General features: G+C 45.5%; 1 protein-coding gene across 1 annotated transcript in view; it reads left to right on the top strand.

Moving 5' to 3' along the window:
• The window catches only part of CD84 (CD84 molecule), a 34029-nt gene extending 7954 nt beyond the window's left edge, over positions 1 to 26075 (top strand). The window contains 8 exon segments of the mRNA XM_027613786.2: positions 8579 to 8926; positions 13028 to 13279; positions 13624 to 13656; positions 13659 to 13742; positions 14390 to 14422; positions 15424 to 15521; positions 16577 to 16636; positions 18259 to 26075. Of these exon segments, the coding sequence (XP_027469587.2) occupies positions 8579 to 8926; positions 13028 to 13279; positions 13624 to 13656; positions 13659 to 13742; positions 14390 to 14422; positions 15424 to 15521; positions 16577 to 16636; positions 18259 to 18324 (974 nt within the window). The 3' untranslated portion in view covers positions 18325 to 26075.
• Positions 26076 to 26458: the final 383 nt, after the last annotated feature.

Below are 26458 nucleotides of genomic sequence, written 5' to 3'. Positions count from 1 at the left end.
TAGCTACCATTCTATTTCATCCCCTTTCTTTCACTATCAAGATTTTCCACTTACTTAGCACTTATTCTATCCTCAATCCTCTAGACTCTGGCCTCCATTCAAATCATCTTACTTGCACCATATTCTCAAGGGCCATCAATAACCTCCTAATGGACAAACCTAGAGTCCATTTTCAGTCTTTATTCCACTTGAACCCTCTGAATCACTAAACATCCATGACAACCCCCTTCTTGAGACCCTTTCTTCTCTTGGATTCCATGATATTGTCCACTACTGGTGCCTCTCTTGTCACTTGTTCTATTTAGTTTCTTTCGATAGTGCCTCCCTATGACTGTTCACGAAGCAGCCTTGGATTTTAGCCTTGCTCTTCCTGAATAACTCACCTCTCCCTCCATCACCTCCTCTCTGCGGATGATTCCTAACCTACTTAGATTTCAGTTCAATGGCAAGTGACAGTTTTCAAAAATAAGAGTGGCCTAAAGAAGAAAGAAGTTTATTTCTTGCTCATGTGAAAAAGTCTGGAGTCAGCAGTTCCATTGGTTGAACAAGGTAGTGAGGGATACATACATTTTCAGTCTTCCAGCTCCACCATTTTCAGTACTTGGCTTCCTCTTCTTGATCCAAAATGTGTGTCTGAGATGCAGCTCTCATAGCATTCCAGCCTGCAAGAAGCAAGGAAGAGATGAAGAAAGCAAAATGCCCTCTTCTTAAAGACACAACATTCATATACAGCTCTTGCACTTTCATCCCATTGACCTGAACTTAGTCATATAACCAAAGTTAGCTAGCAGAGAACTGGACAATGTAGTTTTTATCCTGGGTGACCATATCCCCTGCTAAAAATTAGGCATTCTCTTACTAAGAATAAAGGAGAGAACAAACATTGGGAAATAACTGGCAGATTCTGCCACAACCCCCAAGCAATACTTTCTGCCCATTCTCTTTATTTATCTTTCATCCTTCCAACTACTTACCAAGCACCTACATTTTATTATAGTACTTACATTATCTTACAGCACCTAGAAGAATAAATATTGGGGTAGCTTGATACGGAGATTCTTTTTTATTTTTTATTTTATTTTACTTTTTAAAAAGATTTTATTTATTTATTTGACAGAGAGAGAGACAGCGAGAGAGGGAACACAAGCAGGGGGAGTGGGAGAGGGAGAAGCAGGCTTCCCGCTGAGCAGGGAGCCCGATGCAGGGTTCAATTCCAGGACCCTGGGGATCATGACCTGAGCTGAAGGCAGACACTTAACGACTGAGCCACCCAGGCACCCCCAGAGATTCTTTTTTAAAACCTAAAGTCTTACTAATAAAGTCCATCAAGTGGAGTGGTATGTAAAACTATCTTTCTGGGCTTTACTTGAATTAGCCCTTAATAATGGCTCTTTATGCATTCTTCAGTATGGTCCTGGAACCCCCCGGGCCATCATAGGGGTGGCCTAGGAAGTCCTAAATGGCATGTACCAGTTACAAGGATGATGATGAAGAAAATGAAGAGCATGAGAATCATCGTCATTATCAACTTCAGAAACAACTAACATGTATGGTGCCTTAATGTTACAAGACATTCCACTCATATTATATGATTTGCTGGTCACTAATTAGATAGAGCAAACTTTATGGTTATTGTTTCCATTCTATGGATGAAGTGACTGGGACTCAGAAAGGCTTTGTGGCTTTATGAAAGTTGCCCAGCTTTTAAGCAGAAGTGCAAGCACCTACATCACCAGGCTCCTTGTCTTTCCAGCCACCTGACTCAGACCACAATCAGAGTGCCTGGAGGTGACTGAGTCTGCATCTTGTGCATTGGTGAGTCCTAGGCCTTTCTTCAGCAGCCCAGGATTCTCACCAACAACACAAGCTGCAAGAATAGCAGTAGGACTTTCCCCAGTTTGACCTACTTGCCACTGCTCCTGTCTCCTCGCCCTTTGATGCACCAGCATCACTTCCTGAATGACTTGCTATGGGGGATAAGTCAAAAACAACATGACAGATGCTCCACGTTGTGGCCGCCAAACTGCCATGAACCTTAGGAAGTTCTGTTTTCACAAATCGCCTACACACTTCCTGGGGCTTGAGGAGAGAATCCACATCCGCTTCACACATTTAACTTGAATCTACAGAGCAGAATGACGGTTAGGTGCCAGGGTCTGACTTTTAAAAAGCCCCACAAGACATGGACTATCTGGCACCAGGATCAGCTGTCTAATTGGCAGAAGCCAGTACAACATGAAAAAGGGGGGGGGGTCCTTGTTCAAACAATAGTAAGACTTTCAAGGTGGCGCCGCTGCATTACAGCACACTCAGAGTCCTTCTGAGCTCAAGTCTCCATGCACCTGCACAGGTTGAGAGGGACTCAGGCTGGCACACACTAAGTGCCCCTCTACCACACCCCGTCGGCCCAGTGGAACAGTTCATCTGGAGAGAATTAATGCTCAAGAAGCTGGATTTTGGTAAACTAAGACTCTTGCCACTGAAGGCGGCCTTAGTCTCTCCTGTTCACTCAAGAGTTTGTTTCTTTTGCTCTTACCATTTGGCACTCATCATCAGATTGTGCTATTTTTTACTTACATACACATCTGTCTTATTCTCTAGGCTGTGAGCTCCTCAGCACTGCAACCACATCCTATTCTTCCCTGAGTCCCTAACACAGCATCGGGCACAATGTTAGCACTTAACAAATGTCTGTAGATGAAGGTTCTTAGTCTCCCCCCCCCCATGACCCTGTTACATCTTCTTCTGTACTTAACCCCCCCAACTAAGTCATCATGTCTCGCCTGGGATGGTCCTCCTAAGGCAAAATCTTGGTTGGTCTGAAAAGAAAGAGGTTTGTATTAGCAATCCGTGGGCTCATTCAGGGGTTACTGGGCCGGAGGGCAAGGGCGGCCATTTTATAATTATATTGCCTTTCATTTTACAAACCAGGTATTAAATCAGTTTACCTTCATAAGGTGAAAGAGGAGAAGAGAGAAAAAGAATAAACCTCTCATTTCCCCCCACATTAGATTTTAAAAGCATTCATCCTTCAGCTTTTACTAGAAAGTGTTTCTGGATTCCCCAGAACAGGTCAAATCCCCTTGCTATTCTTTCTCAAAGCACCATAATACTTATACAGTTGACCTTGAATAATGCAGGAGTTGGTGGTGCTGACCCCTCATGCACTTGAAAATCCATGTATAATTTTTAGCTTCCCCAAAACTTTACTAATAGCCTATTGTTGACCAGAAGCCTTACAGATAACAAATAGTTAATTAACACATATTTTGTATGTTTTATTGTGTTACATACCTTATTCTTACAATAAAGTAAACTAGAGAAAAGAAAATATTATTAAGAAAATCATAAAGAAGAGAAAACACATTGGCAGGACTGTACCGTATTTATGGAAAAAATTCATTTATGTGGACCCACAGGGTTCAAATCTGTGTTGTTCAAGAGTCAACTATATATTTTGTGTCTGTGCATCTGTGGTTATCCAATCAACATGGATCTCTTCCTTTAACTGTTAAGTTCCTGAGAACAGGAACTTTATATCAATTTTTACTCACCACTGTATCTCCCCCAGCTCTTTACATCACACTTAAAAGAGTAGATGCTCAGCAAACGTTTGTATCAGAAATTTGATTAATAATTACCTGCCGTAGTATCTGGGACAAAGCTGACCTTGAATAAATCCATGTATTCATTCATAAATGTATGAATGAATACATGAATTTTGCTTACTTCTGAAGTGTTCCAAGAGATTCTAGGCAACACATAAGTGAATTCCATTTATTAATTCATTCCACAAATATTTACTAAGCACCCAGTACATGTCATGTACTTGTCTAGAGGCTGGAGATAGAGTAGTGAACAAAAAAGACCTCCCCAAATCACCAACTTGGGAAATATTTACTCCAGAACTTCTAAAGCACTCTCTGCCTCTATCTTCTGGGATTAAAGGCATAAATGTAGCTTTCTTCTTGCAAAGACTATAGCAGCCAGGCACTTGTCCCAGCTCTTCCATCACTTGGCAATATGATCTTGGGAAAGAGAGACACTTAATTCTCAAAACTTCTGGAGGTGTATGGTCTTCATCCCTCAAATCCCTTAGACCTTTCAGTCTGTAAGTCTAGATAAATGTTTTTAATGAAATAGATCCCTTGAAATTCACTGGAAATTCTGTTTTTGAATGAAAATCTCTTAGAAAATTTAGCCATCATAACATATTATATGTAGAGTAGAATACCAAAAACAAAAACAAAAACGAAAAACTCCTCCAAAGGTTGGATGAGCTGCATCCGGGCAGCTCTTCAGGGAGGCTCAAGCCTGGGGAGAAAGGAGACTTTATTTTTTTTTCTTTAATGTTTTTTATTGTTATGTTAATCACCATACATTACATCATTAGTTTCTGATGTAGTGTTCCATGATTCATTGTTTGTGCATAATACCCAGTGCTCCACGCAGAACGTGCCTTCTTTAATACCCATCACCAGGCTAACCCATCCCCCACCCCCTCCCCTCTAGAACCCTCAGTTTGTTTTTCAGAGTCCTCGTCTCTCATGGTTCATCTCCCCTCTGATTTACCCCCCTTCATTCTTCTCCTCCTGCTATCTTCTTCTTTTTCTCTTCACATATATTGCATTATTTGTTTCAGAAGTACAGATCTGTGACTCAACAGTCTTGCATAATTCACAGCACTCACCACAGCACATACCCTCCCCAATGTCTATCACCCACCACCCCATCCCTCCCACCCCCCACCACTCCAGCAACCCTCAGTTTGTTTCCTGAGATTGAGAATTCCTCATATCAGTGAGGTCATATGATACACGTCTTGCTCTGATTGACTTATTTCACTCAGCATAACACCCTCCAGTTCCATCCACGTCGTTGCAAATGGCAAGATCTCATTCCTTTTGATGGCTGCATAATATTCCATTGTGTATATATACCACATCTTCTTATCCATTCATCTGTCAATGGACATCTTGGCTCTTTCCACAGTTTGGCTATTGTGGACATTGCTGCTATAAACACTGGGGTGCACGTACCCCTTCGGATCCCTACATTTGTATCTTTGTGGTAAATACCCAGTAGTGCAATTGCTGGATCGTATGGTAGCTCTATTTTCAACTGTTTGAGGAACCTCCATACTGTATCCAGAGTGGCTGCACCAGCTTGCATTCCTACCAACAGTGTAGGAGGGTTCCCCTTTCTCCTCATCCTTGCCAACATCTGTCATTTCTTGACTTGTTAATTTTAGCCATTCTGACTGGTGTGAGGTGGTATCTCACTGAGGTTTTGATTTGGATTTCCCTGATGCCGAGCGATGTTGAGCACTTTTTCATGTGCCTGTTGGCCATTTGGCTGTCTTCTTTGGAAAAATGTCTGTTCATGTCTTCTGCCCATTTCTTGATTGGATTATTTGCTCTTTGGGTGTTGAGTTTGATAAGTTCTTTATAGATTTAGGATACTGGCTCTCTATCTGATATGTCATTTGCAAATATTTTCTCCCATTCTGTCGGTTGTCTTTTGGTTTTGTTGACTGTGTCTTTTGCTGTGCAGAAGCTTTTTATCTTGATGAAGTCCCAATAGTTCCTTTTTGCCCTGGCTTCCCTTGCCTTTGGCGATGTTTCTAGGAAGAAGTTGCTGCAGCTGAGGTCAAAGAGGTTGCTGCCTGTGTTCTCCTTTAGGATTTTGATGGACTCCTGTCTCACGTTTAGGTCTTTCAACCATCTGGAGTCTATTTTTGTGTGTGGTGTAAGGAAATGGTCCAGTTTCATTCTTCTGCATGTGACTGTCCAATTTCCCCAACACCATTTGTTGAAGAGACTGTCTTTTTTCCACTGGACATTCTTTCCTGCTTTGTCAAAGATGAGTTGACCATAGAGTTGAGGGTCCATTTCTGGGCTCTCTATTCTGTTCCATTGATCTATGTGTCTGTTTTTGTGCCAGTACCATACTGTCTTGATGATGACAGCTTTGTAATAGAGCTGGAAGTCCGGAATTGTGATGCCGCCAGCTTTGCTTTGCTTTTTCAACATTGCTCTGGCTATTCGGGGTCTTTTCTGGTTCCATACAAATTTTAGGATTATTTGTTCCATTTCTTTGAAAAAAGTGGATGGTATTTTGATGGGGATTGCATTGAATGTGTAGATTGCTCTAGGTAGCATTGACATCTTCACAATGTTTGTTCTTCCAATCCATGAGCATGGAACGTTTTTCCATTTCTGTGTGTCTTCCTCAATTTCTTTCATGAGTATTTTATAGTTTTCTGAGTACAGATCCTTTGCCTCTTTGGTTCGATTTATTCCTAGGTATCTTATGGTTTTGGGTGCCATTGTAAATGGGATCGACTCCTTAATTTGTCTCTCTTCTGTCTTGTTGTTTGTGTATAGGAATGCCACTGATTTCTGTGCATTGATTTTATATCCTGACAGTTTCCTGAATTCCTGTATGAGTTCTAGCAGTTTTGGGGTGGAGTCTTTTGGGTTTTCCACATAAAGTATCATATCATCTGCAAAGAGTGAGAGTTTGACTTCCTCTTTTCCGATTTGGATGCCTTTGATTTCTTTTTGTTGTCTGATTGCTGTGGCTAGGACTTCTAATACTATGTTGAATAGCAGTGGTGATAGTGGACATCCCTGCCGTGTTCCTGACCTTAGGGGGAAAGCTCTCAGCTTTTCCCCATTGAGAATGATATTCGCTGTAGGTTTTTCATTGATGGCTTTTATGATATTGAGGTATGTACCTTCTATCCCTATACTCTGAAGAGTTTTGATCAAGAAAGGTTGTTGTACTTTGTCAAATGTTTTTTCTGCATCTATTGAGAGGATCATATGATTCTTGTTCTTTCTTTTGTTAATGTATTGTATCACGTTGATTGATTTGCGGATGTTGAACCAACCTTGCAGCCCAGGGATAAATCCCACTTGATCATGGTGAATAATCCTTTTAATGTACTGTTGGATCCTATCGGTTAGTATTTTGGTGAGAATTTTTGCATCCATGGTCATCAAGGATATTGGTCTGTAATTCTCCTTTTTGATGGGGTCTTTGTCTGGTTTTGGGATCAAGGTAATGGTGGCCTCATAAAATGAGTTTGGAAGTTCTCCTTCCATTTCTATTTTTTGGAACAGTTTCAGGAGGACAGGTATTAATTCTTCTTTAAATGTTTGGTAGAATTCCCCTGGGAAGCCATCTGGCCCTGGGCTTTTGTTTGTTGGGAGATTTTTGATGACTGCTTCAATTTCCTTCGTGGTTATAGGTCTGTTCAGGTTTTCTATTTCTTCCTGGTTCAGTTTTGGTAGTTGATACATCTCTAGGAATGCATCCATTTCTTCCAGGTTATCTAATTTGCTGGCATAGAGTTGCTCATAATATGTTCTTATAATTGTTTGTATTTCTTTGGTCTTGGTTGTGATCTTTCCTCTTTCATTCATGATTTTGTTGATTTGGGTCATTTCTCTTTTCTTTTTGATAAGTCTGGCCAGGGGTTTATCAATTTTGTTAATTCTTTCCGAGAACCAGCTCCTAGTTTCATTGATCTGTTCTACTGTTCCTCTGGTTTCTATTTCATTGATTTCTGCTCTGATCTTTATTATTTCTCTTCTCCTGCTGGGTTTAGGCTTTATTTGCTGTTCTTTCTCCAGCTCCTTTAAGTGTAGGGTTAGGTTGTTTATTTGAGACCTTTCTTGTTTCTTGAGAAAGGCTTGTATTGCTACATACTTTCCTCTTAGGACTGCCTTTGCTGTATCCCAAAGATTTTGAACAGTTGTGTTTTCATTTTCATTGGTGTCCATGAATTTTTTTGAATTCTTCTTTAATTTCCTGGTTGACCCATTCATTCTTTAGTAGGATGGTCTTTAGCCTCCATGTATTTGAGCTCTTTCTGACTTTCCTCTTGTGACTGAGTTCTAGTTTCAAAGCATTGTGGTCTGAAAATATGCAGGGAATAATCCCAATCTTCTGGTACCGGTTGAGACCTGATTTGTGACCTAGGATATGATCTATTCTGGAGAATGTTCCATGGGCACTAGAGAAGACTGTGTATTCCGTTGCTTTGGGTTGGAATGCTCTGAATATGTCTTTGAAGTCCATTTGGTCCAGTGTATCATTTAAAGTCTTTATTTCCTCGTTGATCTTTTGCTTAGAAGATCTGCCCATTTCAGTGAGTGGGGTGTTAAAGTCCCCCACTACTATTGTATTGTTGTCAATGTGTTTCTTTGCTTTTGTTATTAATTGCCTTATATAATTGGCTGCTCCCATGTTCAGGGCATAGATAGTTACAATTGTTAGATCTTCTTGTTGTATAGACCCTTTAAGTAGGATATAGTGTCCTTCTTCATCTCTTATTATAGTCTTTGCTTTAAAATCTAATTTGTCTGATATAAGGATTGCCACCCCAGCTTTCTTTTGGTGTCCATTAACATGGTAGATGGTTTTCCACCCCCTCACTTTCGATGTGGGGGTGTCTTTGGGTCTAAAATGAGTCTCTTGCAGACAGCATATCCATGGGTCTTGTTGAGATAGGAGACTTTAAAAGGTGCAACAGTGAAATGGCTATATGGTTTTCTATTTATGTTCCCAGGTCTGGAAGCAGAAGGAAGTGACACAGACGTCTTCATGGTGATTGGGATTCTGGGGGAGTCTGTTACTTTCCCCTTAAATATCGAAAAATCACAGCAGGTTGTCAACATTGTTTGGAACTCTGAAACATCTGTTGCTTTTGTAACGCCAGGAGACTCAGGAACAGCACCCAAAGTTACTGTGACCCACCAAAATTATAATGACCGAATAAATGTCTCATGTAAGAACTACAACCTGGAGATCAGTAATTTGAGGATGGAAGACTCAGGCATCTACAAAGCCGACATAAATACAAAGATCCTTGAAGGGATGATCACCACCACCAGGCGCTACAACCTTCAGGTCTTCCGTAAGTTGTGGGAGGGTAAAGGGCTTGTTTTGTTTTGCAAATTTTCTATCTATAGAACACCTTTATTTCTTTATTGGTTTCCCTAAATCTTTCTGTACTTATAAATCCTTATATAAATACACCAATACTAAAAAAGAGGATGTGGTTGTTTGGTTTTAGCTATGTAATCTTCTACCAACAAGTTGTCCCATGGACCTGGTTTTTCTTTTCTATAAAATGTGAATAATCAATCATATTCTTCACTTCCCTTGGTCACTGAGAAGATCAAGTGAGATAGTGTATGGAAAGCACATCTTTTAAAAAAAAAGAAAACCTCTTTATTTTAAAATAAGTGTAGCTGCTTAGAGAGGTGTAAACCAGGCAGAGAGGGGCGCCTGCGGGGCTCAGTTGGTTACGCATTTGCCTTCGGCTCAGGTCATGATCCTGGAGTCCCCGGATGGAGTCCGGCATCCAGCATGGGCTCCTTGCTTAGCGGGGAATCTGCTTCTCCCTCTCCCTCTAACCATCATCCTGCTCATGCTTTCTCTCTCTCACTCTCTCTCTCAAATACATAAATAAAATTAAAAAAAAAAAAAAAAGAACCGTGCAGGGAGGTTCTGTGTGCACATCGCCCAGTCCCCCTTGTACACAAGTTACATCTTGTGTAACTATAGGAAAGCAGGAATAGGAACAGTTGTACGGGCTCTCATTTATGTGTGAGTATATGTGTAGCTTGCACGTTTATTCACATGTGCGCCCTCATGTGATCACCACCGCGATCAAGATCCTGAAGTGTACCATTGCGGCAAGACTCCCTCAACCGTTCAGAGTCACGCATTCCCTCCCCAACTCCCGGAAGACCTTAATCCGTTCTTCATACCTATCATTATGTTATTTCACAAATGTCACATACATGGACTCATGCAGTATGCGTGTTTTTGAGGTTGGCTTTTTTTCATGCAGCATAATTTATTTGAGAGTCATCTTAATTATTGCCAGTATCAATAGTTTATATCTTTTTATGGCTGAATAGTATTCCATGGTGTAGATGGACTAGTCTGTTCAACCATACACCTATCAAAGGATATTTTAGTTCTTTCCAGTTTGGGATTATGACTAATAAAGCTGCTATGCACATTCATGTACAAGTTTCTGCATGAAATGACTTTTTCTTCTTCCGGATAAATGCCCAAGAATGAAACCATGGTAAATCCATTTTTCTTTTTTTTCTTTAAAAGATTTTTTTATTGTGATTTATAAAATAACATAACACAAATTTAACATTTTAACCACTTTATTTTTTTTAAAGATTTATTTATTTATTTTAGAGAGAGAGAATGCAAGCAGGGGGAGGGGTAGAAGGAGAGAGTGAGAGAAGCAGACTCCCTGCTGAGCGTGGAGCCCCAACAAGGGACTCAATCCCAGGACCCCGAGATCATGACCGAGGCTGAAATCAAGAGTCGGATGTTTCACCAACTGAGCCACCCAGGCGCCCCTGTTTTCATCTCTTTATATGTTCAGTGATACCCACTCAGTCTCTGGGAACTGTTATACCATCTGCAGGTAGGGCAGACCATGGGAAAGTCTCAGAGAAAGCCGGGTTGCCCACCTAACAAAATCTATACCTTTTGGAGAGTTAGTGGAGAAGATAGTGAGACAGGAACTGACATTTACTGAACTCTTTGTGTCTGGCATTCTACCACCTAATTTTTAAAAAAATATATAGAGATCACACATATTTAGGCAATACGTGCACAGAGTAAAAGCAATACAGTGCATTGCAACTCAACAGTGGTCACTGTTGCTGGCTTGTTTTGTCTTTCCTATAGATAATTAATGTGGCTAGATAGATGATAGATGATAGAAAGACAGATGGACAGATGGGCATTAGAGAATTCTTTAAACACAATAACCCATTTAGTCCTCACAACAAACAACCCTAGCAGGAAAAAATTATCCTCGTGTTATAACTGATGGAGCTAAACCTCAGTGAAGCTGTGTGCATCCCCGTTCTAGAGAGCAGCAGAGCCTGGTCGGACCCAGGTCTCCAGTGGCTTCTCCACTCTCAGCCACAGCCCCGACCTTCTCTGCCCAGCAGCCTGATGCAGGTAACGTCTCAGTTCCTGCTGAGAACAATGAGATAGGATCCGATTCTTTACTATTATCCCCCACCTCGACACCCAGCAAAAAAGAGTCTCTAAGAATAAGTAAATATCAAGCAGAGAGTTGGACATTTTTGTAAATCCAGTTTCTAAAGAAATGCGCGCGCTCACACACACACACACACATTTTCGCTCATTTTTTGCTATATACATCTGTATAGATCACTGTTATAGCTCATCGAGGTCATTCCAAACTTCTCTGGGAGTTTTTCACAAGTCATCACTAAATCTGGTCTGGAATAGATCCGTTGAAGAGACGCACAAGACCAGGGTTTCTGGTGCAGTTGGAATAAGAAATACTTACAGCTTCCTCCTTACCATATTCTACTTCCTCACAGGCACAGACAACTTTAAAAATACCACATGAACCAGAAAGCCACATGCTGGTTCCTTCTGAATCCTTCTCACATGGCTAGGGGAGAAGGAACAAAGCCTAGCACAGCAGCCTGGCCAAAAATGAACTAAATTTACCAACTCAGAATGTGGGCATTTTCTTATCTGCTGGTAAAGGGAAGATCTTCCCTTTCCTTCTGCCGGCCCCAGATAGCTCTTACTTCAACCTAAATATAATTGTTCTTCTGTAACCCTTTACTAGCCTACAACTTGGACAGTTTACCTTTTGATTGTTTCAGTAAAAATATTTTTTTAAATGAACTTTTAAAGAGATTTTAACTTTTCACCAAAGGCTTTAGAACAACACAAAACAACTCAGTGAAAACACACCAGAAAACAGAGCCCCAAAAATTTTTTAAAGACTGTTTCAGGGCGCCTGGGTGGCTCAGTTTGTTAAGCGACTGCCTTCGGCTCAGGTCATGATCCTGGAGTCCCGGGATCGAGTCCCACATCAGGCTCCCTGCTCAGCGGGGAGTCTGCTTCTCCCTCTGACCCTCCCCCTCTCATGCTCTCTCTCTCTCTCATTCTCTCTCTCAAATAAATAAATAAAATCTTAAAAAAAAATAAAGACTGTTTCATGCAACGGTGTGCTGGTTCTTGATGGTGTGTGTGATACAAAGGGCGTGCGGCACGATTTCATAAAAGGTAATAAAATATACACTGGTCTTTATCATGCATTGCATAGAGCCAGTTGTATGCACAGAACGCTTTCATTGAGTTTTGCTGAACGTTCATACCTCCCAGCATACAGTGTCACTGACGAAGAAGCCAACAAGAATGCTGGCTGATAGTTTCATGAAGTGAGCTAATAAGGAAAAAGTAATTCAATAAACAAATATTTCAGAGCTTTGCTTGCACATTAACAAGAGAGAGCTCTTTGCTGAGTTGGATAACGGTTTTCAAATACTGGAAGAATATTTCCTAGTTTTTTTGTGCTATTCACAATGTAATGTCTACAGACAGGAGGCACTTTTAAGTTTAATCAACCTTAGCCATCTTTCTTCCATTGTTTTCTTCAGTCTAGAGTGAAACTCCACCGAGCAGTCAACCCAGCCCAAGTTTGAGCATTTGCCAATCTGTTTTTTTGGGGGATGGGAGTAAAGGGAGAGAGAGGGAGAGGGAGGGAATCCATGGAGCCTCATGCGGGGCTTGATCTCATGACCCTGAGATCATGTCCTGAGCCGAAATCAAGAGTTGGAGGCTTAACCAATGGAGCCACCCCGGTGCCCCATTATTTGTCAATTTCTGAGGGGTAAATACTCCCTCTGTGTTTTAAAACTTGCAGAATTGGGAAGACTTTGTATGTCATTACAAAAGACAGATACTATAGATGTAAATAACTTTTAGAATGTAGATAAGAGTAAATTGGCTCCCCCCCAAAAAATAGAAAGTGGTGAATGTTGAGTATATATTAGCTTTTTAAAATATAATTAATTTAATTTTTTTATTTTCTTGCAAGTTTTTATAATTTCATTTTTCATGAATACTTTCTGTAAATTTAACAGTTGGCTCTCCTGGTATAGGCTAACTCCAGCTTACCACTGACACATGTGTCTTCCCCTCTTAGGTCGGCTTGGAAAGCCAAAAATTGTGCAGAGTTTAATGACGTCTATGAACAGCACCTGTAATGTCACCTTGACATGCTCTGTGGAGAAAGAAGAAGAGAATGTCACATATAGTTGGAGCCCCCTGGGGGAAGCGGGGAATGTAATTCGAATCTTCTGGACCCCTGACAACCAAGAGCTGACTTACACGTGCACAGCCTGGAACCCCGTCAGCAACAGCTCAGACTCCATCTCTGCCCAGCAGCTCTGTGCAGGTGACCAGCTCCATCCGTCTCTCCTGCAGTCTCCAGGACTCACTCAGAAGAGCGGCCCGAGCTGGGCCCTGTTCCCCATGGGGCAGCGGGGGAGGCCAGGCCTGGTCCCCAGGGGCATCTCCTCCCAGGAGGGCGTGGAAAAAAGGCCAGAGCTTTCTGAGATAGGCCATGCTTCTGGGGTGTTCTGAGGCAGGCCCTGCTTGGCCCTCTGATTCTGTTTCCAGTGCTGACTTTGAATAGCAGAAAGCCCAGTTTCCCTTGGAGATTTGGCACTCCCCTGGAGGGCACCCGTTTTGATAGTGCCCCTGAATGTGGCCAAGCCCCGCTGTCTCTTCTGTTTGCAGACACTGCGGCAGGCCTCCATTCTCGCCGCACGGGCTGCTGAGCGGACTGGTGGTGCTCCTTCTCTTTATACTCATTGTGCCTTCGGTACTTTTGTTCCTTTTGTGCAAAAGAGGACAAGGTAGGATTTTTCCAGAAGGTAAAATGTGGAAATGTACCTTCCTTCTTCCTGGGACTGAAGTCATTTATCCAAGGTGGGGCAGAGCGGTCCTTTGTTCCGGGGAAATCCTTCTTCCAATCCCCCTCCTCTACCTCAACATCTCCAGAGTGCTGGCCCCTGGATGACAGTGCCCTGAGTGGGCTCCAGAATCTGTTCCTGTTGTCATCAGTGTCTGGTGGGCCCAGAACCTGGGTGTGAGTTCAGTACTGCCATTGAGAAGCTGTGCTTCACTGGACATGTGTGTTTCCCTCTCTGGCTCAGTGCTCTCACATGTGAAATGAGATTTGAACTAGAGGGTCTCCTGGGTCACTTCCAATTCCATCATATTTTGACTATGACCTTTGGAGAGTCACAGAGGGACATGTACTAACTTTGCATTCCATGCGCATCACTAGATCCCTCTGGATCCCTCTGGATCCTTCTGTAATTGTGCCATCTGCAAAGCAGAAAACCTAATCTTAGGCCCCCAGAGGAGCCCTCCTATACCTCCTAGCCCCATGATCTCCCCAAATCTTCCTTTCCCACCAACCACAGTAACAAGCCTGGGTATAGAGGGGCTAAACCTCTGTTTCCATGTTCCTGACTCTCCTTTGGGTCTGATTCCTCAGGTTCCTTCTTGAAGCCCTTCAGTAAGAACTCTGGTAAGTTCTCGGCCACCAGTTTTCCCGGATGACAACTGGGAGAGATGAGTTCACGGCAGATTGGTTAAGACTCAGCCTGTGCCTTGCAGGCAGTCTGGGCCAAAGGTCCCAGCTTGGCTGTTTATCAGTTACAAGGGATCTGTCACCGTAAGCCTATTTTGTCAGTGGTAAACCAGACATAGAGGATGCGCTGCACATACTTATTAAGGGGATTAAACGGAATTACCCACATAAAGTACTTGGCCTGGAGCCTGGTACAGAGTAAGGACTCAGTAAACGTCAGCACTGTGCTTGCGACTGACGGCCCAGGCTTGGCACAGGAGGAGTTAAATTCTCTTCCCTGGAGAATTTAACTCAAATGGCATTGTGATGGGAGAAGTCCCATAACCTGACTCAGGCCAAAGGGGATCTTCAGGGTTCCTCCAAGAGACATCTGTCTTCAGTCCCTCACAGTCTCTTGGGAAGGAAGAAGTGCTACTTTTTCCATCTATCAATGAGATGACAGAGAGCGCTCGGTCTGGCTTGCCTGCCGGGTCTCAGGCAGGGTCTGGGTCGGCCTGGCTCACCTGCCTGGTCTGGGACAGGGTCTGGGACAGGACTTAACTCTGTGTGCCGCTTAAGCTCACTGTGATTTGTGGATATGTTGGTGCCCTGAAACATGAAGGCCCCAAATTCTAGCCATCTCTTTTCAACTTCACCCTAAAATGTCCCACATTAGGACCAAGGAGAGGAACACACTGGGATGGATGCCTTTACCACCCCAGGAGTTCTTAAGAGCAGGGACTTGTCTCTCCGGACTTGGCCTCTCCGGGCTCCCACACCACATGAAATCCCAAGAGGGAGAGGCAGTCCCAGGACCCGAGCATCCATCTCAAGATGATGATAGCCGTTTGACCTTTTAGGGCTTCATTTCTTTACCTTAAAAAGAGAACCTTAGAAGAGGTCATCTCTAAAATCTCTCTGCCTCTCACGCACTGTGCTTCTATGTTTCTTCGTGACAGATGCCATCTCAAAGAAAACAATATACACCTACGTCATGGTTACAAGAGATGCCCCGCCGGCAGAGGGCAGAATCTACGATGAAATCCCCCAATCCAAGGTGAGCTGATGCCACTCATGGGTCCTCACCACCAGCCCCAGGAAAGGGAGTTGGGGCAGCAGGCCAGGGATCTGGAGGGTCCAACCAAGCATCGTCATGTCAGGGAAATGATGCTGTGAGCCCCCCGACGAGACAGGAATGTGGCCGATGGTCACCCCGTGGCAGCCTCTAGGGGTGGAGGCCGCCAGCTTCCACACGGGGGTCTGGCTCTGGGTGAGGTGAGAGGCCTGACTAGGAGTGGAGTGCCCTCCACGAGGGACAAACAACAAGGGAGCCCCTGGTGTAAGGGGAGGGCTGCTAGGTGGCCACCGACACGGGAACAGGAGGCTGAGGGGCCTCCAAGGGCACAGAATCGAGAGAGGTCCCCCCTTTTTAAAAGATTTTATTTCTTTATTTGAGTGAAAAAGAGAGCACGAGCAAGGGGAGAGGGAGAGGGAGAAGCAGACTCCCCGCTGAGCAGGGAAACCCCATATGGGACTCAATCCCAGGACCCTGGGATAATGACCTGAGCCGCAGGCAGACGCTTAACGGACTGAGCCACCCCAAGAGAGGTCCCCTTGAACTTCCTGGTGTGGCGGCGGCACACCCCCTCCTCCCACCTGCCTTTCACCTGCCTGCCCTGCCCTCACCTCCACTCTGAGCCAGGCTTCCACAAGCACCGCCTCCCTCTGTGCCCCGCCCCCGCCCGCATGCACCCCCGAGGTCGACAAGAGTGCTGGGCAACAGAGGTCGGCCTGGTCCGTCTAGCACTGTGCTTGGACTGATGGGCGGCTAGGGGCCCAGAGCCAAAATCTTCAGTGAGCAAGACCCAGTCCGAACCATGCAAACCCCTCCTCTTGGCTCCTGAGGGTTTTACCCAATGGCTACCCACTCCTCCCGCCCCATACCTGGCCCTGACCCTCTCCGAGGCTGGATGGAACCAGAGCTGAGGCCGGGAGAGGAGGCCACCTGGTGGGAGTGGGAGCAGGGGGGCAGCAGGCCGGGCAGAGGAAGGAAGGGGGCTTGGCGAGGTTTTGCCTGGGCTCCTCACTGAGGGCAAGATGGGTGTTTTACAGGCGCTCCCTGCCAAGGAGGAGCCGGTGAACAAGGTTTATTCCACATTGCAGACTGATAAGGTAAATCCTTTTTGACTTCTTATCCCTGTTGCCTGTGTGTTCCAACCATTCTGCTGTACCCTGTCCATCCAAGCAGGGGCCAGCTGGTTCCCTTGGCGCTCTTCTCTGTCCCTCTCAGGACTAACTGCTGAGGGCCGGGGCCCATGGGTGTTTCACACCTGCACAGAGCCCGGCTCCCAGGTCCATGGCCATCCAAAAGCTGGCCTGCTTGGGATGCTGGGCCTGCCTCTAAATGCAGGAGCCCCCAGGCCTCTGACCTGTTGTGTGGAAACTCCAGCCTCTAGAGCAGCTGGGGCCATGCCGGCTCACAGAATAAAACTAGACAACAGGTGCCCCCTCTGGACAGAAACAGGCCCTCACCAGGTGCCCAGACCGACAAGTAGAACACAGGCTGAATTTCAGTTCCGTTTCCTCCACCAGCTGGCTTGTACAGGGTGCAGCCTGCACAACAATTTGCAATGGAGCAGTGACACTCACAGTACCCTGTGCCTCGGTGTCCTGCTCTGGAATATGCATAGACAGAAGGTCTATGTCACTGTCCATGAGGATCCTCATTTCTGCTACAGTCAGAAAGCCAGCTTTGGGGTCTCTTGGCAAATCAAATGTTTGCCAGTGTTCCTGTTTAATAGCTGGGCAAAATCATCATGAAAGATAAATAGGGACCCAGGGAGTCTAGGGGGAAGGGAAAGTCGTGAGAACAAAAAACATTAGGAAATTAGCTGCAGATGGATGGGAAATGAGAAGTAAAAGCTGATTCGGTAGAGGGCATCTGTGAGCTGCAGATGCAGGAGACTTGCAAGAGAACTCAATGCACAGGTCGTGGGGGTGTGAAGCTAAGCCAGTGTCCTGGAGCCCGGGAAGAAAGGGCCTTCACTCCCTTAGTGCTCAGGAGAGGGAAGGAAGGAGAAGGAGACAAAGGGGCAACGGAGGGACGAAGGACAAGGGGAAGGGGAAGGAAGAAGTGAGGGGCAGGGGGCCGCATGTGTGAGCCGAGATCTGAAGGAAGGGGAGGACACGGGAGGTGACACTGGCAAGGACTGGATCAGAGGGATTAATCAGGGCGGCCGGGTTGAGGCATCTCAAAGCGCATCCTCTAGACAAGGCCAATGGCGATTATTGATTGGTCATTATATAATTTAAGAAGAATTGTTTTTCCTATCCTGTTGGGTCCACTTTATTTGGGAGCAGGGTGTGGGGAGGGCTCTAGGTCTGTCCACATAACTAGAGCACGGGACGCCAGTGAAGGCAACTCGCCAGTATGTGAAGTGCCGTTATGGGGCTTCAGAAGGAGCTGAGGCTCAGCAGGGAACAAGGAAGGCAGGTAGCTTGAGCCTGGATGTTGCCCAAGCCTATAATCAAAATCAATGCTAATACCCTCATTCCGTCCTGCTGCTTTTTTCTGGGCTCTGCAGTTGATGACCCAAGGGCTTGCAAGCGGGTGACCAGAGCAGAGGCAAGGGACCAGCAAAGGGCAAGGCCCTGCTGCCCCAGATTCCGCCAGCACCAGGGAGGCCTGAGGCATCTCCCTGTGCCGTCTGTCTGTCCCAGGCACCACCCAGGGCTGGGCTTCCCCAGCAGCATCTCTCAGTTAACCTGCAGTTCCAACTCCCTCTTGTGCACAGATGGGGAAAACCAGCTCTCAGGACGGCAAACCTCCTGGGATTTCAACCTATGAAAATGTGATCTAGGCTCATGGCCAGCATTCTCCTGTGGACACTGAGCTTCAACAACCATCGATACCCAGGCAGATGCCCCGGACCCAGACTTTCTCTGCGTACGTCTTACCCGGAGATTGCAAACCATCACGCCCCAATCTGTGACTTTTTTGTGACTGGAGGTGATGAGCCTTCCCAGCAACCCCCTATGTAGACAGGATTGGTATTTTGCACACCTGTACCAGGCCATGGCACACCACCTAGGATGCTCTGATCATACTCAATGTCTGTGGGGAGCCCTGGGGCACGGCCTCCACAGTCCACACAGCACCTGAGACAAATTAGGCAAAAGCACCCTTCCCCTGAGGCAGATGCAGCCCCTCCCAAGCACGCGGCTTGATGAGTAGAGTGTGGGCTGCATTTCAGCCTCTATATGCCCCTTTGCCCAGGAACCTTTGTGCAGGGGCAGCTGGCTGGCCCGGCCCGCCCATACATGATGGTGTCACACGGGAAGCCATGGGAGGTGTGGCTCTCGGCTGTGCAGACACACTCTCCAGACGGAGGGTTGGAAAATGCTCCTTCTGTAGGGACTAGACAGCTGCAGCATTTTTCTTCAGGCTCTACTTCGGAAGCCTCATAAGATTTTTTTCTGGCCAAGCTTTCAACTTGACTGGGCCATTCATGGGGTGCCCAGACATTTGGTTAAACACGATTCTGGGGGGGATCTATGAGGGCATTTCTGGATGACATTAACATTCGGATTGGTAGATTGAGTAAAACAGATTAATCCCCACTCCAGTACGGGTGCATATCACCAGATCCATCAAGAGCCTGACTAGAAGAAGAAGAGAGTAAGGGAGAATTAATTCTCTCTGCCTGGCCATCTTAGAGCTGGGGTATCAGTCCTCCTGCCTTAGGACTTGGACTTGGACTGGAACTTACACCATCAGCTCTCCTGGTTCTCAGGCCTTTGGACTTAATGCTGGAGAACTACACCATCAGCGGTCCAGCTGCAGACCTTGGGATTTCTCAGTCTTCATAAGCACACAAGCCAGCTCCTTGTTATGTCTGTTTCCTGTTGGTTCCATTTCTCTGAAGAACCAGACTAATACCTATTCCAAGCAGCCTCGGCAAGAAGAAGAGACCGTACTCAGTACCCCATTCACCAAAAGGACTTGACCAGCTATATTTCTGACACTTTAGGGGGGCTGAGTACAACCCAACCATCAAAACAAGAGACCTTAAAAGAAGCGGGTCATTCTTCAGAGGGAACTTGGCAGATGATGGTGTAGATGATGAAACTGGCTTCACTTCACCTCTGTTACTAAGGTTCGGTCCAGAGAGTCACTGCTTCATGCTTTGGTTCGATGCCCCTGAGCCCCCGCCACCGGTGCTGAGAAGGAATCACCCATGGCTGAGCAGAACATTCAAGTGATTGTATGAAGAACCGTTTCCCTTATGTGTGAGCACCCATAACCAGCTAAATCCTAAATCCCCATGAACAATCCCAGGCTGGGCAGCAGAAGTGAGCTGCATTTAGGCAGAAGGAAGGTGTTAGTCTCAGTGAATGGTTCCATTGAACCATCTAGCCCCCACCATTAGCACTGTGTTGGGGGATGCAAGACCTCCAAAGTATCAGATGAGCGTCATGTCTGCCCTGGCCTAGCTGCCCCGTGCAAGGCAAGCGCAGACACTATAGCTAAAGCTGAATTACACGTTTTGGGGAGTGGGGGAGCCGTACAGTCAGGGAAGTCTTCATGAAGGAGGTGGAGCTGAAGCTGGGCTCTGGAGGAAGGGTAGGATCTGGAGAATGGAGAAGACAGAAGGCATCCACCGAGGAAAGCACAAGAAAGAAGCAGAGGCTGAGTCGGCATGATGTGTTTTGGGCACCACCCCAGAGGCACTGAGCACGTTCACAGTCCCTTGCCTATGATGGCAGAGTGCCTCTGCTTTGGTGTGCCGCCCAACCCCCAGCCCTTTCCACACACATGAACGCTCAGCTCAAATGTCACCTCCTCTGGGAAGCTCTCCCTGGCATCACTGGTCAAATTAATTATGGCTCTTTTTGCCCTCTTCCCCCGCCCCCCGCCTTAGTCCTTATATCACTGCAACTCATTTTTTTCTGCTTCACGGTATAGATCATTATTTGTTTCCCTCCACACTGTACATACTGAAGGGCAAGAGCCATGACTTCATGACCATGGAGAGTGATCACGAGCGATGAAAGTTTTAGTCCCCTGTGCATCCACCACCAGCCAACGTTTTGCCTTGTACGCTGCCTGTGAGCAATAAATGCTATTGAATAGAATTGAAAATGACCAGCCAGCTCAAATAGAAAGTACACGTTGCAAGTATTGATAGAAGCCAACAAGCATAGTGGAATCCAATTATGGCAAGTGTTAAATGTCAGAATGCCGACGTCAGTGTAAGGACATTTTGGAGGGAAAAGACTCTCAGAGTTAGACCAGCGAAGACGTCACCTGAAGCCATGAACCAGGGGTGAGTGAAAGGCAGTCACTTCAGGGAGAGAAGGAAGAAATAAGGAGACTTGTCATAAGGATGGAGAAGTTCCAAAGGGGACACCGAACAGGCTGGATTTCCCCTAAAATAAAAGCATGCCTCGCCTTTGTGTGAGCTGAGGGACCGCTGCTGAACATGGTCCTTCTCTAAACTGTCCTTGCTTCACCCTGGTGCGTTCACCCAGTGACATTGCTAGTGTCCTACAGCCCCAGTGGCAAGTAGGGGAGAGGAACAGAAGGAGAGGCCAGAGTTCCTTGGGTCTTCCGGGAGAACAAGCCTGGGAAGGAACTAGTACGCAGGAATTCTTCATGTGGCCTTTGGGATTTGGGACCACTGAGCTCCTGTCTCTCACTTTCTTTTCTCTGACTCTTCTGATTTATGAAGATATAAGCTACTCACCCCGTCCCTAAGGGCTTGGTTCTCAGATTCTCCTTCTGTAAAATGGGTGTGATCTCATGTATCACACTAAGATGGGCCAGTTTTTACGAAGGTGCATTGAAATTGGAATCTTAGGCGCAGGGCCCTCTAGTGGCAAGTGCCGGTAAGGCAGCACAAGCCAGGCACCTGCGGGTCCACATGGGCTTTCGGCAGAGAACAGAGAAGAGGAGAAACAGTGCAGCGAATGCCTCTCAGAAAAAGAAAGTGAAGCCGATTTAAAATGTGATGCTTTTAAAAAGGTTATAGAATGCTCTAAACTGCACAGCCCACAAGAGAGGAGCTTGGCTGGGCCACTTTGGAAACCCAGCAAAGAAAGGAAGGAGCCTGATTGGTCTGGTGATTCTTTTTTCCTTTTTTTTTTTTTTTTTAAGATTTTATTTATTTGAGAGAGAGAGTGAGAAAAAGAGCGCGCGCACAAGCAGGGGGAGGGGCAGAGAGCGAGGGACAAGCTCCGCCTACTGAGCCCCACGCAGGGCTCAATCCCTGGACCCCGCGATCATGACCTGAGTGGAAGGCAGAAGCTTAACCCACTGAGCCACCCAGGCGCCCCTGGCCTGGTGTTTTGTAGGTTCAGCCTGGAGAAAAGAAGTGGCTGGGCCATATTTTCTTCCAGATCTATTACTTTTCTTCTACTTGACCTTTCCCTGAATTTTCCTGGGTGTGAGTAACTTTCTCAAGAACCCTTAGAGACAGTTTCTACTGGCTGTAAAATGAAGTTTGGAGGAGAAGGCAGAAGGCAGAAGGGTACTGAATGGTCCCAAACGCAGGCTTCGATGCTGGAGCGCCTGGGTCTGAATCCTGGTTCCTTCGTTCTGTGACCTCAGGCAAGTTAGGTTCACCTTTCAGTGCCTCAGTGTTCCCACCTGCAAAATGGGGACAGTAATAGCTCCTACTGTGTAGAGTTAGTACGAGGCAGCACTGTAAGAATATGCCTATAAGCTGATCTTACAGGCTTGAACCTTCATCAGGTGCTGAGCCTGTATCAGGTTCTTGCAGCACAAATGTGGCTGATATTGTGCTCAATTAGTGTTTAGTTAAGTGAACTTAACTCCCAGTCCTCCTACACCGATGCTTGTTCCTCCTGTCATTTCACTTACCATGCTACGCCCCCTGCATCGGCTCCCCAGCCAGCCAGAGAGAACAAGGGCTGGTCTGAATAATAATAATGCAAACAGAGACCTCCTGAGGGCAGGGAGACTGTAAGAGTTAATTAAGGGTTTCCTTTGTATACCAATTGCTATACTAGATGCTTTTTACAAGTCACAACAACAACAATTCTTCCAGCTTATGTTAAGACTGAGGGAATAAATACCTGGCAAAATCAGGCAGCTGGGGAACACAGGACTTGAATTCAAGACTTCTTGTCACCAAGAGCCACATACTTGCACCTGACCATGCACTTGAGCCTTCCTATACCTGGCTCTGGACTCCCAGCACCGGGCACTTTTCTTGACACTTCATAGGTGGACCACAAATATTTGTTGAATGAATATGTATGTATAATAATATTTTAAAGACACCAAGAGCAGCTCCAAGTAAATGTATTCATATATTAATTCCGTTGTTGTCTGGATAACCACTCAACTCTTCTACTAGAAACACCCATTAAGAATCTTGAGTAGAGCTCACTGTCTGCATTTTGGGCAGAGCTGGTTTCACAGCCAATAAGGGATCTAGGTCATAAACGCTGCTGATGAGTTGTTATGAGAGAAAAACTGTGCAAATTTCCACTATTAATATCAGAAGAATAACAGAAACAGAAGGAGAGGTAAGAATTTATGAGTTGTGCAACACTATTTAAAAGTTTAGAAAAAGCTGAACCTTTAAGTTTTGATGACCCACCATACTCATAATAGCTAACATTTATTGGAGCCTACTATGCACCGTTCCCCACCCGAAGGTTTTATATGTACTAACTCATCTAAAGCCCACATAGGAAACATTAAAATTCATCTAATCCCTGAAGATGCAATCCTCCTTCACTTTACAAATTAAGAAACTGAGTCACAGAAAGACTCAGCAACTAGTCCAAGTTACTATGGAAACCAGGACTCCACTGCTGGCCTCCCAGGTCCAGGGGCTGGGCACTGAGCCACTGTTCTCAGCGCCTCCCCTACCCACAGCTTCCCAAGGCAGGAAACTTGTATTCTTGACTCCAGATGCCCTACGTCTGAGCAGTCACTAGGTCTTGTCAAGTCCAACTCAACCATGTCCCCTCAATCTGCCTAGCCTCCCTCCCGGTGTCCGTTCTCCCAGGTCATTCCTTTATCACATGTGACCTGGGCTCTTATCACATAAAGAGCAATCTTTCCAAAATGCTCACCTTATCGCTTTATTTTTCTACTGAGAAATTTTTCCTGTGGGACCAGACTCCTGAGCAATTTGACCCATCAGACTGTCCGGGCCTTTCTCCTGCTTCCTCCCTAAGCTGCAGTCACACAGAAGTACGTGGGTTCAAGAACCCACCAAATCCTTTCCTGCTCTATGTCTTTGCCCATGCTGTGTCCTGTGCCTGGAAAAGCTTCTCTCCTTTCCATCTCTAGCTATTTTATACTCAAGGACCAAACCAAGGATCCCTCTTTGTGTAGAACTCTGAACCCCCCAACTCAAAGCTAAATATATAGCTCGCTTGTAAATTTCCATTAATAAAGTATTTATTGCCCATAAATTTTACCTCCTAAGTGCCTAAGAAATGAGACTACAGGCTCCATTTCAGCAGGTAAACACAAACTATTCGATAATGCACCCATTTTTGTGTGTGTCTTACTTTGTTTTTGTTTTTCAAGAAAAGAGGCCAAGCAAGTAGCAAAGAAACAGCAAAGACTCTCCAACATGACAAAGGGCCTGTGCCGTTTGAAGCCTCAGGCCCTGAGTAGCCAGAAAGGGACTGTGGGGTTGAGGGCAGTAAGACAGAAATTGAGGACGAGGAAGTCTACTGTGAGAGAGATGACCAGGACCCCGAGAGAGGATGCAAAGCTAGCCACTGGGAGGGCCAACGCCAGAAGCAAGAAACCAGAGTGCAGCACAGGCACGTGGCTGGAGGAAGGGAAGGCAACTCTGCCTCCATCATCCTAAAGATAGGAAACTGGGCACTTAAGTCACACCTCCCTCCAGGACGAGAGCTTTGCTTTATTCATCTTGCTGTTCACTGCACCCATGATAGAAGCTAGTGCCTAGGAGAGCTTCATAAACATATGAATAAATATGTGTTGAACCAAACTCAGATTGGGACCCAGACACTGGGATTCTCCCTTCCAGAGTCTGGGTCTAGGGAACGGAGAGCAGAGGTTGTGTGGGTCGCTCACGGTGCCACCTGGAGAAAGCACTGGGCTTTTCAGTGAGAAGAATGCGCTGTGGTTCCCTCACAACTGTTGGTGCAGGACCTCAGGATGTTTTGTAAAACCCTGAAGGAGAATGGACGTGCTAAGAGGTGGTGTGTGAGATTTCAAATGGAAGCTTCTCGATCTGAAAACACCTCCATAACTCCCCGCTTATCAGAGAAGCTCCAGATCCTCTGCTCTGAGCAGGTCTTTGCAGATGTGCTTGGGCTCCCAGCTACCCCAGCTACATCTCCACATCCCTTTCTTGTTGGGCTGAAAGTAAGCCGCTACCCTGAAGAACTTCAGAGTCCCTTTGTAGAAACTCTGTAAGCAGATACAGAACTACTTGAGAAGATTTTTTTTAAAAATTGGTGGTGTTTTCCCAGTGCCCTGAGGTTCTGGCACATTTCATTTATTTTAGCCTTATGCGTTAGCCCTAGGACCCTTTCTCTAACTCTCCTCCTTCCCCTCACCACCTCCAAATCCAACCCCCCTACCACTCATCCCTCAATGCTCAGTGCAAACGCCCCTTCCTGGGAGCAACTTTCCCTGCTCCTGCAGACCATGTTTGATGCCCACACTTTGTTCTCATTGTACTACATGTCTTTCCTTCACAGAAGATTTCAAATTTTGTCTTTAAATATTTCTCCTTGTGATTATTTAGTTAATGTCTCTCTTTCCTCACTAGACTGTGAGCTCCATCAGGGCACAGACCATGGCCGGTTTTGCTCACCATTTGTACCCACAGTACCTGACCCTGTGCAAGTTGGAGAGGAAGTTTTCAATGTTATCATATTTTGATTAACTAATGAAGATGCAGCAGTTTGTGCAGGCTTCACCTGCCTTACCTGGAACGTGAGAATCCTTTGGCCCATGTCTCAATGACAAAGCTATTTATTCCTAAGCAGTAAGACCCTTAATAAGTCTCTAACCTTTGGGTAGAAATGCAGTAGAAAATGCACCATCGAATGTACTTCCTGTGCAGGAAACATAGTTAAGGGTCAGAAAACATAGAAAAGAACTAACATTATAGGGCTAAGACTGTTATCCTTGGAAAGGCATGCTCACAAGGTTGTCCTGGGCTGGTGTCTGGGAAGTTGGATTTGGGGAGTTTAACCACACCCTGATAAGAGTGGTTCACTGAGCTTAAACTATTTGTACAATTTGGTTTGTGCTAAACACCTGATTTCCTTCTGGGGTTCTGAAATTTTGGTATGTGCTAGGCAGACAGTGCTTCCATTTCTGACAGTTGAAAAAAAAAAACCCTGGAATTCTGGGCTGAGGCAGGCTTCCAGGTGGACAACATTTCACACATGTTGGCACAATACGTTGCTAGAAGAATTAAGAATGGTCCTGTGTGACTCCACTGGGATAAGACTCTTGGAAGCTTCACCAGGTTTCTTCTGGACACAACTCCAGGTACCATTCCCTTTGCTGATCTTGCTTTGATCTATTTCCTGTAATAAGTCGTAGCCATGAGTAGGACTGTATGCCAAATCCTGTAAGTCCTCCTAGTGAATCATTGAACATGGAAGTAGCCTTGAAAACCCCTAACACACCTCCTAAATGTTTTTGCAGTCTATCTGACTTCTCTCTTTCATCTGCCAATAGCTGCTGCAGTCGTGGCCCCCCACCACCTCTTCCTGGACAACAGCAGCCTTCCCTCCCACATCCAAACTCATCCTGGTCCAATCCATTCTCTATACCACAGCCAGAGTGGTCTTTCCCAAACACAAATGTGATCCTGGTGGCAGGAGGAACCAATGGATTGCTGGTGTACCTTTTATATCTGTAGTGGTTCAACAAGCTGAAAGTTTATAAGTAGAAGAACTTCTTTAACCAGATGAAAAATTGGAAACAATATTCAGTAAATCTAATTCCCAATAAAT

This window comes from Zalophus californianus, chromosome 10 (genome assembly GCF_009762305.2).
Source record: "Zalophus californianus isolate mZalCal1 chromosome 10, mZalCal1.pri.v2, whole genome shotgun sequence".
Lineage (NCBI taxonomy): Eukaryota > Metazoa > Chordata > Mammalia > Carnivora > Otariidae > Zalophus > Zalophus californianus.
The sequence above is the reverse complement of the archived record's forward strand: the minus strand, read 5'-3'. Positions and strand labels throughout refer to the sequence as shown.